Source organism: Cheilinus undulatus, linkage group 5 (genome assembly GCF_018320785.1).
Source record: "Cheilinus undulatus linkage group 5, ASM1832078v1, whole genome shotgun sequence".
Lineage (NCBI taxonomy): Eukaryota > Metazoa > Chordata > Actinopteri > Labriformes > Labridae > Cheilinus > Cheilinus undulatus.
Window position 1 is genome coordinate 24802285 of NC_054869.1, and position 14564 is coordinate 24816848.

Below are 14564 nucleotides of genomic sequence, written 5' to 3' on the forward strand. Positions count from 1 at the left end.
ACGCATTCTGGCACTTTGAATATATTATGTATTTATGAAAACTGATCATAAACTAGACTTGTTAGTATTTGGGTAATTTGCTAGTGGGTAGATTGACTTTACTTGTATATATAATATTACTTTTATGTTGTTCGTTAACCAGTACATTATCTTCCTGGTTAATGGCTTAGCATCATGGTCTAGCAAATCTAAAAACATTACGGAGAAAATAGTGGAAATTATGAATTTCTTCTGGTTTTAAATGACATGAACTGTCTTGTTTTGCTGGTATCCCGGGAATATTTAGTTTACAGTTTCAGCAGAGTTAGGGAAGACAGAAAATATTCACATTTAAAAAGCCCAAATCAGATCATTTGGGCTTTCAACAAAACAAAAGAAATTTAGCACAGATTTGTACATGATAAAACTTGTTCACTAAATATAAAATGGGCAACCTCCAAGCCCTTCAGCAATCATAGCTTATCATCATCTGATAGACACAATAAGCCTCTGGGAGGGGATGTGAATTTCTCAGTTTGGAACAGCTACAAAGCAAGATTTCTTCTTCTGTGTGGCATCATGTCTGCAATGTAAATGTTACTTTTACGCTTGGGAATCATTTGGGTTTGTTGTGATACTGGTGCTATATACTTTTTAACTGGTGCTGGTAGAGGTGGGGCAGTAAACCAGTATTAATACCATCACTGGTAAAATTTTTGCCATGGAATGGATTTCTGCAACAACGTCATCACCGGTTTAAAAGCCTACGTTGTGCTGTGATGCACACGCGAGGCATATCCGTTCCCACAGCTGGTGGAGAGAGTGATTTGTGACACAAAGCTCAGGCTGAGTCTAGTCAATAAAACATTTAGCTCTAGCATTATGTGTAGCCAGGTAACTAACCGAATGTCAAGGACTCTTGCTGCTGTAACTAGGCACAGTTAGCAGGCAAAAACAAGTGTTTTTTCCTCTCAAAGTCTGACAGCTTAACCATTTAAAAGTCTATTTTAACGAATGACTTTCTTTTCTAAGTCCACAGTGAGTCAAAGATCCAGGCTGTGATGTTAAATGAGGCCAGAAAAGCTGCTGTAAACTAGCTGTATTCTCCGGTATGGCGGCCAAAGCTAAGCTAACTTAATGCTAAACAATACTCCTGCCAAGCTCTTCAAAATAAAAGTAAGCGGCTGTTATTTTTCTGAAATGCTTTTATTGTGAACATCTTCACTAGGAAACGTGTTCAAGTCATTAGCAACTTAACACACCTCATCAGGATAGAGATGAAATGTGACACTTGGAGTGCAGTTAGACAGAAGTAAACCTAGACAGACTTAAAAAAATAAATAATTTTCTGTGTTCCTATACTTAAGACATAAATTGAGTATGCCATCAAAGGCTTGTTTTAAGGGGAGAAGGGGGGTTAATAACTCTTGAATTTGGATTGAAAAGCATTATCTCTTTTGAATTTTGTAATACCGTGATATAATACCGTTATCGTCAAAGGCAAGAAAAATACCATGATATGATTTTTAGGCCATATCGCTCAGGCCTAGGTGCTGGTGCCTAAACGATGACTGAATCAATACTTTAAGAGAAGAAAAAGTGTTAATAGTAAGTAAATAAGATGTCTTGGTAAATGTAAATGATTTAGAGAAATGTTTTAAAAAGATGCCAACAGAACAATGGATAAGAAAATGAAATGGTTGAAACTTGTTTTTTTATGAGGCTAAGGCAAAATTTATAGACTGTAGGGATAGGACCGATCCGATCCAATAATGGTATCAGGTCCGATATGGACGTAATTAACAGATCTGATATCTGACTGACTGCGCCGTTCCAAGTGACCGATCCAAATCCATCCTACAGTTTGCGGTAGACCATGAACGCACCGCAGTCTAACACGAGACAGTCTGTGTGTAACTGAGCTAGCCTTTGTTCCTCTTCGCAGATTAATATTGTGCTTTGATATTTGGCCTCTTTTCCCTTCGGGTGAGTAGTCAGCTTAACCTTTGACAGCCCACATACCACTTTATTTCCATTTTTGGAAAACTGTTATACCGCTGTCTTCCTACTATACGATAACAAGTTAGCTGTTAGCCACCGCCATCCTTCTCATTGTTTATTTTCGGTGAAGGGTCAGAAAGGAAGGCTGCGGCCATTAACTGAAGCTACAGCAGTCTCTAGTGGTGGGGGGTTCATTAAAGAGCATTATAGACAGGGATTTATAACTTATACTCAGTTGTTGTTTTTTTGGATAATGCTGATATTTTTTATTTTTTAGTAGTAGTTCAAATAAATCTGTTTGGAATACATTTAAATTCAATTCTTTTTCGTATTTTTTTTTGCTTTTTAATAAGAGGAGCTGGGTGGTTTACTACAGCCTCATGTAACCTCACACATTATACCAACAACAATAATAGGCTAATTGTTAAATATATATGTAATATAATACTGTATATATATATATAAATATTTATATATATATATTTATATATATATATAGGAATCAGTATCGGTATCGGCACATGTTTATCAGAATTGGATTGGAACTGGAAAAAAGGTTAAAGTTAAGTTTGTCAGGCATGCCTTTCAGGTGAAAAGGAAATTACTTTAAAATTGCATGTTTTTAATGGAATATGGTAATTTCTGGTGCCTTACAGGTAGTGAGGGGAATGAACGGCTTATTGTCTTTTATCACAAAGTGGAAGGCAGATTTGTAGATCAGTTTGATTTATAGTAGACTATAAGATGCACTTTGATGCAGATACCAGTGTGAACCATCTGTTTATCATTTTCTGGATGAAATGTTTTGCCTGTATACTCCAAAGCTTGCTGATATACAACTGATCAATTCCATACAGGCATACTACAAAAGGAACTAGAACGTGCTGAAAATCACAACCCCTGTCTACAAATTCCACATCTTCGCATAAAATTTGTAAATTGAGATTATAAAATGTAGCATTGTTTTCAGCAAGTATGAGTGAAGTCTATGCCATTTTACTTTTCAGCCAGAGAATTACACAACAAGCATTAGAGAGTCCACACTAATAGCATAATCAGGCTAAATACACCTCTGTTATCAAATAAAAACAGAAAGACAGCTATTTGACATAAATAACCATTTTTCCATAGCTCTAGTGCATATTTTGGCTGAGTATCTTATCACAGCACATAGTTTGACGTCAGATTATCAGACTATCAGTAAGTAAACTGGTCTACACACCCAGCCGAGTCTCACACTGAATGCTTACTTAAAGAAACATGGTTTGTAAATACTAACTTTGTCTACTGTAAGAGAAGCTTAAAAAGCCTCTTTGTACAACCTTAAGCAGGTATGTCAACTCTATCTGGTACATCAGTCAATATTCATAAAGTCATCTTTTGGCGTGGATGTTTAAATGTAAACGTTCTCTGATTGAGCCACATCACAGGGGAGTAATCTACACAGAGATGAACAATGTAAATACTTTACAGTCTAATGTTAAGCATTACAGACCTACAAAAGCACTCTGCACTCAGCCACTCCCAGATTTAACTGCTGTATAGCGTCCAGCTCTCATAGACCTTTGTATCGTTGGTTGAGCTTATTATCAGCAAAGCTGTAGACTTTACAGCCCCTGGGATCTACATTCAACAAGATTTAGTTGGTTTTGTGTTGCATATGTAGAAATTCCCACTATTGAAGTATCATCTTATATCCATACATGATAATAACAGATTGTTACAGATGGCTCTCTGACAAGTCCAAATATCCCTAATTTAAGCAGTTATTAACCATGTCTCAGGCTGTTTTGCCACTCAGCCTTGCTGAGCCAGCGTCTTGCGTGGTGAAAGCAATGCCAGTCCATACCCTTTACATTGAGCATTCCTTTAAACAATCGATAATAAAAACAATGGCTAGTGTGCAAAAGAACACCTTTAAAGACATTAACATGGTTGCAAAACTGTTCATCTTGACGCACTTTATCTGCAGAGAAAATTAATCATTTAAGTCTCCTGACTCTGCACCAGCAGCCTGTGTATTAAACTACTCCTGTGGTTTATAATCTACATCAGTAATATGGAACATTAGCTAAAAAGAAAATTACTCATTATGGCTAAGCCACAAAATAAATGTTTCCAAGAGAAGACATCTAGTCGGTGCTTTAACACTGAAAATCCATTAAAGCTACAGAGTAGGACAACACAATTAATTACAATTTCATTATTTTAAAAGAAGCTTATCATAGAAGTCTGTATCTATTGCAATTAAAAAATATATATTTTATCTGATAAAAAAAGCAGTGCTCAATACGCATATCTAAATTTTACCCAATAGATGGGAGCTTGAATGGACATAATTTGACTGCTTTTATCTCATTTTAATGCAGTAACATGACGCTCAAGGTAGCTTTCTGCTAGCCTCAGATTCAGAAAAATTTAGGTTTAATTAAAGCATAAGAACAGCAAATAAACATAAAGACTAAGTTATTAAGTCAAAAAGTCATATTTAGTTAATGCACTTTTTATTGTTATTGCAAAATATTTTTCCCGTATTGCGTGGGCCTGTTGCAGAGAAACTTGAACTAAACATATTAGGAACAAACAGCTGTCATATGGAGAACAGAACTCAATGAGTTTGTCAGATGTAAATTCAACATTTATGCTCTGTCTCGCAGCACGACTTCACTTAAACCATGAGTCAAAACCTGTAGTACTCATCATGATAGCGCTCCTGTGGGCTTATTTAAATGCAACTTCAATTCCTACAAGCACACTTTCATATATAAATGAGAGCAAGAGATACCATCAAAGCCATCTGACCACTTCAGCAAATTCTACTTTGGATTACAGCACCCTCATTGCTAAATATTCATTTTTACACTGTAACTTAATCAAAAAGGTTTTGCTCATTAGAACGAGTCCACTTCCTGTTAAAAATGTGGATGCAGCATCGAAAGGCCTTCATGCAGCAGCAGTTTAGAGATTAAATGCTTCCGTCAGGCCTTGATGATGAACATTCGATATCAGCTTTAATGCAACAAGCGTACATTAAGTGCATGAATCTTTTGCTTATTTGCTGAACTAGAAGGCGTCATGCTCATCTTTGCAGGCGTAATCACCCAAATTACATCTCCTTGTGAATTGCACAACAGGATTTCAGAGTGTCAAGGCTCTCATTTCTCTCCCTCACTCTCCTATTGGCTGTGGAGTGGTGGTGCTGATGTCAGAGGCAGAGAGGTTGCCATGGAGATGGGCGCCACGGTGGCATTTCAAGAGGACGGCTCATGGCAGAATGAAGCAAAGCATCAGCAAAGGCTGGGAATCAGGCAGGTCAAGGAGTCCAGATTAAGATTAAATTGAGACATTGGAGGAAGGAAGACAGCAAAGACCTTTGACTAGGGTTTTTGATGAAATCTTAACTAGTGATATGTTCAGTAGAATATACTTTACTTTAGGGTAAAGCAAAAAACACATTTTCAGACAAGCAGTTTCTCCTAAAATTATTAACCAAATCTGACCAAAATGTCCAGATCAGCTGTGTCTGGATTCAACTAGACTTAGAACCAGATAACAGACATTTATTATTAATTTTACCACACACTAACTATGCGTAAAAATTGGGGATGGGACGGATCAGATCCAATAACTGTATCAGGTCCAATATGGACGTAATTAATAGATCTGATATCTGACTGACGGCGCTGTTCCAAGTGACCAAACCAAATCCATCCTACAGTTTGCGGTAGACCATGAACGCACCGCAGTCCAACACAAGACAGTCTGTGTGTAACTGAGCTAGTATTAGTTGGGGATGTTCTTAGGGGTATAATTATCTAGTAGATTAAACATAAATCTATATTTAGAAGGGTCAAAACTAGTCTAAAGATGGGAGAACACAAAGAAGAGTGGGTGTGACGTCAGCCTGATAACGGGCAGCGCTAGCATTGAAAGCTAGCGCCGCCCGCCTTCGTTCCTCTTTGCAGATTAATATCGTGCTTTGATATTTGGCCTCTTTTCACTTCGGGTGAGTAGTCATACGTGAGCTTAACCCTCAACAGCCCACATACCACTTTATTTCCATTTACTACTTTGGAAAACTGTTATACCGCTGTCTTCCTACTATACGATAACAAGTTAGCTGTTAGCCACCGCCATCCTTCTCATTGTTTATTTTCGGTGAAGGGTCAGAAAGGAAGGCTGCGGCCATTAACTGAAGCTACAGCGGTCTCTAGTGGTGGGGGGTTCATTAAAGAGCATTACAGACAGGGATTTATAACTTATACTCAGTTGTTGTTTTTTGGATTATGCTGATATTTTTTTATTTTTTAGTAGTAGTTCAAATAAATCTGTTTAGGAATACATATAAATTCTAATTTTTTTTTGCTTTTTAATAAGAGGAGCTGGGTGGTTTACTACAGCCTCATGTAACCTCACACATTATACCAACAACAATAATAATTGTTAAAAATACATACACACACACACACATATATTTTTACATATATATCGGAATCAGTATCGGCACATATTTATCGGAATCAGATCTGAACTGAAAAAAAAAGCGGATCGGTACATCCCTATTAAAAATGTTATCTTACTGTCCCTGTGTCCCTGGCAGGATAAAATCATCATGTAAAAACATATTGTAAATGATGTGGAACCTCCGTGACAAACAACTTCTCAGACTTGTAGATTTAAATATATTTTGCTTTTAAAATAATTAATAAGCCACATGACAAAATTTAAAATTGATTTATTGAACACATTATCAACTCACAAACATAATTATCTAAATAAATAACTTCCTACTTTCAGCCTTTAATGAACAAAATAGCTGCTTTAAATAATTTAAGCTAAAAATTTATTGAAAAATTATATAAGGTTATTAAGGATTTATTTGGAAGTCTTTGCAACCTTCTGGGAAAATGTTTTCAAAGTAAGGCTGAAAAATTAATCAAAATTAAGTAAAAACTTTTTAATCGTTTGCAAAGGATCCTATTTTTCCCTTCTTTGTGTACACGTTTTTCTTAATAATAGTTAGCATTAAATAAAAATGATCATTCTCCTTAATACAATAATTCGAATTGAAATTGCAATAGAAGTTAAAACAATCCAAATGAAATATTTTTACAAAATCATGAAATCCTAGATTAATCTATATAAATGCTGTTTTTGTTATAATATAGAATAATTTATTGCCTGTGTTTGTTGTTGACAACTACACAAGATGAGAAACTTAGAAAATAATTGTGTACCTAAAATTGGAGTCAGATTATTTTCCCCCATAGTTTGGCCCCATTTCAAACATAATGTGAGTTCTGTTAATGTGTTGAAGCTGTGTTTGTTTTCATTTTAACTGTGATCTATAAAGTGTTAACATAAGTGTGCTTTATATTGTCTTGTGTGTCTTCTGTCCAATTATATCTAACAGAGTTAAAAAGGAGGAAACACAGCATACAAAACAATCCTGATGATTCTTGCATTCACAATCTGATTACATGTTAAAGTCCCTGTAAAGTAAAAATCTGTTTAGTTTGCTGTATGATAGGCCATTGTGTTATGAACTATCAGGCTAAATTTCAATCATGAAGAACATCTCCATGTAAGCTTCAAAATCATCAAAAATGAGGCAGTAAAATGTGCTCTAGGATGGTGTGGGCATGTCAGTTGAATGAGTTGAAACCGCACCCACTTACAAGAAAGACCATTCTCTCAGATGAAAAAATTGCTTCTGATCGGAGAGCAGCTGCCTGGCTCTGTGCCAGAGCAGAGGGACAGAATTTGGTGATTAAATTCACTGTTTTCTGGCTCAAATCCCTCTGCTATGATACTTTTAATGACCTGTAAGCCACTTTGGATGATAGATTTGGCAATGTGTTCCTATATTTGCCAACATATCTAGTGTGTTAAGTCACAAGTTTGGATTACACTTTACAGGAATCTAAAGAGCATCTGTACTCATTAGGGCTGTAACGGTTCACAGAGGCCATGCTTCAGTTCACATCTTAAAAAAAAAAGGATAAATAATTCTAGGATGCATAGTTTTAGGTTTCTCATTCATTATTTTGAATTGGCAGTAGGGAAAGTTACAGTTTGGTTTATCTTCTGTTTAAAACTGTTTGAGGTAGTTGCTAGCTCCTCCAATCCCATTCTCACCTTTCTAGGCACTTCTGTTACTGCCTCAAAAGCAGGACCAGTAGGGAGATTACTTTGTCCCCATTATCACACCTTGAAACTGTATAAAACTAAAGTGAGATTTAAGAACTGGTCTAGCTTTTTTCTTCCAATAAAACACCCTGATCTTTATGCAACAATCAGGTATATGCAGTCAGATGTCCCAGTTTAGGATATTTTGTCAAGCCAAACTCAATCTTTTGAGATACAAAACTTTTTATAAACACAAGCTACTTCAGGCCAATTCCCTCATGATCTCACTGTTATCGTGGGCAGGTTGAAGAGGTAGAGTGCACCACAGCAGCCTCTGAATATCATCACAGAGGGGGCTACAGTATCTCGCAATTGTGTAAGCAGACGGAGTACATAAACTGAGGAGCGAGTTAAGAGGATCAACCACTAGAAAACACTGACATAAAAGCCTTAGCATCAACAAGAGGCTGTTGTAAACAAAAATAGGCTTCGTCTAAAAATGACACCGAACATAGCACAGTCAGACACTCTCTTAGCATCTGGTCAAACAGTAATACAGTATACGAAGTTTAAAGTATTTAACCTACTATTATGATTAAAATACTGTCTAAATATCTAAGGAGATTTTAAAAAGACACAGAACTCAATTTTAAGGCTACAAGCAACACTCAGTGGCTCCACATGCATTGTGTAGAAGCAGGTTTACATTAAAATATAATTTTGAGGTGTTTTAAGCAGTTTCTTTTCTTTTCTGCTTTTATGTAACATATTCTATGTAGATATGTAGATATGTAGAGCTGTTTTGGAGCATCTCTGGAGCAGCATAATTAATTTTTTTTTTTTAATTTTAATTACAGCCATAGGAATAAGTATCACCAAACCAGTGGCTTATACATTTGTGTAACATCCCAACAATAACATGACACTTCTAAAGTAAGTATTTCATCAGGGTCTTCCTGGCTCAAAATCAAATGGTGGTACCTTTCTTACAAGCAACTTTAGGAATTCTAATAATTGTGTAATTGAGAGAAGGCTTTTCTGTTTTATTATACAAACAAATGTGCCTACACCACACTGCAGTTAGAGGTGTCGATTCATCCAATGCTGCCCTTGAGGGATAGAAGTCCTCATAAAAACACATCTGACTCTGATGAGAGCTGCTGGGGATATAAAATTAGGCAGTGGTGGCCACTGCCTAATACAGGAAAAAACAGTGTTCTAACATTTCAACTTCTATCCTCCAAACATGTGCCACATTTTTCTTATCTTGTTCAGAATTTCTGACTAAAACTTTTGATTATGCATGAAATTAACACAAACATAGCCATAAAGCTTTCCTATCTGTGTCATTATTAATGTTGAATGTAGCAAAAGGAAATGGTAACACTAGTACAAGATGTTGCAATACAACCACAAGGAACCAGATAAAGAACGACTTCCTTCTGCTGTTTAAACCATACGTCATATGCAACCCAAAGGACGACCAGAAAATACACACTGGCTGCATGACTTTCTCTGGCTGCTGCACATCAAAGCAACATGGGTTTCAGACTCAAAAGTACAGGTTTCAAAAAGAACGAGACAAGTGCAAGGAGGCTAGCACATCGCCCACTCCTACTGACTCTAAGCACGCTGCAAATGCAGAAACAACAACTACAGTAAGGAGTTGGTCAAAAGAATTTTTACAAAGCCTTTGTTACTGGTAAAATGTGTCTGTGAATTCAGTCATTTGAGCAGCAAAAAGAAAAGTAATTGGTAAAAAGGTTACTTAAGTCAAAGATTCTGTGACTAGGACTAGTAAAAATGGGCAATAATGAAAAATTATACTGAATGGATGAAAAAAAATTGAGAAAGTTGTCATTTTGCCAGATAAAAAGATTAGGGCTTTACTGGAAGTAAAAAAAAATGCTAACAACCCAAGCCCTGGAAACCTTAGTCAAGCATGATGAACCTGCCTGTGCCTGTTGCTCTACTTCATCATCAGTGTTAAATCTAGACACAAGAGTCTCCTTTACTTGTTTATCATTATTTAGCTTCCTTAAACTATTACAGATTCTCACTCTTACTTTACTATAACACTTTTTATTGTTAGTTTTCCCTATATTTAAGGTACATTAGCTCATGTTTCAGGAGTGACCTACAAAATGCAGTTCACATGTACCAGAGTAAAAGCACAATACATAAACTGGTCACAACATGCTTCCTTAAAATGAGCCACAATGATTATGCAAGTTTCCATCCTCATAGGATTAACTTACAGTCGTTTGAGTAGGGTGAAAAAAATGCTAAATACTAGAAGCAATCAGTCCAAATGCAGCGCAAAAAATATACCTAGTGGGAAAATGTGTCTGCACATGCATTTCACATTACAGGAAGCAGCATTTGTCCTAACAAATGAAAAAGAAAGCATGTGTTGGTTGCAGCAGCACTGATATATGTGATAGATGAACAGATAAGGAAAAGTGCTCAGCTTACAGGAACATCATTAGAAGAAAGCTCAAGGAGTAAACCGTCACAGTTCGACCCACACAGTTCCGCTGACAGATGAACTCTCAAAGGTGAAGTGAAGCTACAACCAACCTGAAATCTTAACAGCTACCACTTGTTAAAATCAACAGTAAGGCAAAGAAAGCGACACAACCAGGTTTACTGACATAAATAAGGAATACTCCTTGTTTTAGGTACAGCAGTGCAAACAGGGCGAATATCTTGACCCAGTCTACTTGTGTGCGCACGTTTTCCATAGACTTCAGTTCATATTAGCAATTAATTTAAAAAAATCAATACTTGGTGGATGAGATGGTACATCACCAGACAAAATATGGCGATACTATGCTGAATTGATTTTTTCTCCCACCCCTATTGTCGGATGGAACTGTATTTGGAAATCAAATCTAACTAATTTACAACAGTCACACCAGTAAAAAACATTACTTAATATTAGGGTTGTCCCGATCAGCATTTTTGGCCTCCGGTCCCGATCCGATCTTTTAATATTGAATATCGGCCAATACCGAGTCCTGATCCGATACTCATAATTACCTAGATTACAGTTTTGATTGTTACTACTAGATATCTCAGACTTATTCCATTTAACTCAGTACAGCCAATATTGTTGTAAAAAACAGAAAATCACATTTCTGCTCAGAATGGTGTAATAGCTCTGTTTCGCTTTCATTATCTGTCAAAAAATAAAATTACATATTCACTTAGTGCAGTGTTTAGTATTCAATCAGACAATCAAAATCCACTTAAAGTGGTCAACTGAATGACTTGAGCAGTCAAAAGGTGAATAACATAAATTCAATAAATAAATTTTAAATATTATAATTCCACTTAGAAGTTAACTTGACTCTATTAGTCACAACAAAAAAAATGAACTAAAAAACGAATTAAAAACATCAGCAACTGACGTAAATGATCGGCTGGGCTGATTAGATCAAATTGCCGAGTGCCGATCAATTAAAAATGCTTAGTATCGGCCCCGATCCGACATGTGATCGGGACATCCCTGCTTAATACCACTTAAGTGGGATGAAATCATTCAAATTTGCCAGCACTGATTACTTGCCAGATTATTTTGCTTAGTATTTAAGGCGTGCAGCAACATAAATTACAATCAGAGTAACAAATGGTCATTAAAAGTATCCACAGACAAATACTGTTTTCATCATACTGCCAACACTTAAGCTTTAGCGGGAATGTGTTTAATCAAGACTTCTTGCCTTGAGTAAAGTATTTGGTTTACAGGAGCTCATAGGAGTAACAATGAGGGCTGTTTGTTATTGGTGGGTTTACCATTTTGCAGACTAAAAGATGCTAAACGCCTCTCTGTGTGTCTGCACTGCAGGCAGGCTGTGTCGAATCAGTGTTCTCAGAAAGCCCACCACAGAGGAATAAAAGAACTACTCTACTGCTGTTTGACACAAGGACAATATATTATGTAATACAGTAGTACAGTGTGCACATTTAAGGCCAGCTACATTACAACAGCCTCAAAAAACAACAAGATTTAGGGGTTTTGAAAGCAGTCAAAAATAAACTTATTTGGTCACTTGTTAGAGTGGATCAGAACAATGAATACAAACAATGCCAAAGGGTTACAGTCATATTGTAGCAGTGGTGAAAATCTATAAATAAATCATACAAATTGGAAAACAAGCAAAAATATACAAAAATTACCTTTTCGTTGAAAATGTCTCAGTTACAATAAACCACCCTATGGATCTTCAATCTCTGAACTTGAATTAGAAAAAAATGCAACTGCTCAAACATTTTCTAGGCATGCGGGACAAAGGCATTGATAAGGGAATTGTTAAGATTAGCCTAAATTTACATGATGTCGATGGACTGAACAAATTGGAACCGGTTCTCAACTGTAACCACTTCTCGATTCCCATCCCTTAAAATAATTGAGATGTACTTTTATAAAATCACTATGAATTAAGTAAGGGTTACAGATGACAGCCTTCATGTTAAGTGGGGATGACTACATGATTTTGGTAATACATAACAACAGCAAAGTCAACCAAACGCACTATACATTGACAAAGGAGAACTCCATGGGATGGATACATATAAAACATTCTCACGAATCTTAACACTAATCAGTAGCTTCTTCAACCTTGTTTGAGTCATTCTGTGCAAACTGTAATTGTCGTCTTTAACTAAAAAAGAGGTTTTGCCTGTTGCTTGCCTAATCGTATTTCCCCTTTTTGAATTGGAAAGATGCAAATAAGAACGATAGATAAATAATCTTCTTGACGAATAAAAAAGCACAATACATCATGGAATAGAATGGGGAAAATCCATAAATCATTCAAAACTGCACATATATAGTGACTTACAATGAGTTTATCTTCCACTATATCCCTGAATGTGTCGAGGTGAGAAATAATTGCTATCTAGGATGGCTCCATCAATAAATTTCTTTGTATACAGTGTGTAATCAGAAACAAATACATGACAGAATCCGCCCGGGTTGTCTCCTGTATTACATTTCCAGAGAAATTATGCAAATACAACCTGCAAAACCAAATGTGCAGTTAGTTACAAGGGTTTACATTTCATTATGGCAATATTATGTGGGGAAAAAAGATTTTATAGTATCAGGACACAACACATTAAGTGTGACTTAAAAGTCCTGATGAAACATTTGCATATTCAGTGGTTAATGGTAAAGCCATGAACAGGAATAATTCCGTGTGTAACCCTAACCCTAGTGTCAAATAAAATCACTGTTAATCTGAAGAGGAGGATGAACACACCCTGTTTGGTGCCTGCCGAAAACATATTATCGACAAAATACGAAGTGTATTCAGTCTATAAACTGTGTTATGTGTAATAGCCGATGATACAACCCAACCACTAATAAAAACAGTGTGAAATGCTTTACATAACATTAGAAACCTGCTCCTCTTTGATTCAAGTTAGTGGAAAGCATCCTAATTAAATAGATTTCTAGGTAAGCTAAGTACATTAACGTCTAGTCGGGGATCATTGGGATGCAAAATCCCACCACATGTGAACTAAAACAATAAGCTTAAATCGTGAGTTTCCCCACTCTTAATAGGCACTACAGTTGTTCAACTACCACGGTTTGGCACTGTTGCTTGCTCGCTAGCTAACACAAGAAATTGAATTGTTTTAAACGGAAAACATGCGAGTTAGCTAACGTCGCACAAAAAATGTGTAAATTTTACACAGCTGAAATGTGGAAACAAGCTATGTAGCAAAAGTCGTATGGGAAAACTTACCACACCATCCCGTAGGCTCCCTCACCAATGTAGGAGAGGTTGCTGTACCGAGGCCCCACGTCGAAGGCCTGCCCGCGGACTAGCTCCGTTCCCGGCCCGGGGCTGGGGCCGCTGCCAGCAGGGGCAGACACCGCAGCTGTCGCCATTATGAAGACGGGCGTTTTTTCCTTACAGCGTTTTTAAATAGAAAAACAGAAATGCAGATTACCAGTACGTATAATGTGTGTTTATATCCGTCGTCGCTGTGACTGCAACAGGGTGTTCGGTGTGGCAGAGGCCTTCACTACGTATGGAGTGTTTTTCCTTTCCGTTAGAGTCCGTTAGAGCGACCACACCACTGCTGAGCTGTCGCAGGCAGGCAGGAGCGAGCAGCGGAGGAGGCGGAGAGAGAGTTACTGCAGGGAAAAGAGGAGATGGTCATGTGATCCACTGTTTTCTTTTTTCCCCTTTCCCTTTTCTCAATCTCTACCGTTTTTTTTATTCTGGATAAACAGGGTTGCTTTGAAGTACTGCAGTGAGAGACAAAAAGGTGATACGGGTTAGAAACAAGTAGATTTCTGGATTGAAAGAGAAACCTGAGGGGAAATAACAGAATCAAATACAATACTGTTAATTTCGCCAAATATGTTTAGTAAGTATTCATCAGATTTTACAGAACGATTTTCAGGCCTATGCAGCCATAGACAATCTAATTATATG

At 36.8% G+C, this 14564-nt stretch overlaps 1 protein-coding gene across 1 annotated transcript in view; it reads right to left on the bottom strand.

Annotated features, from left to right (window-relative positions):
- mapk1 (mitogen-activated protein kinase 1) overlaps positions 1–14241 on the bottom strand; it is a 47232-nt gene extending 32991 nt beyond the window's left edge. The window contains exon 1 of the mRNA XM_041787113.1: positions 13866–14241. Coding sequence (XP_041643047.1) covers positions 13866–14011 — 146 coding nt within the window. The 5' untranslated portion in view covers positions 14012–14241. The remainder of the gene's footprint in view (positions 1–13865) is intronic.
- Positions 14242–14564: the final 323 nt, after the last annotated feature.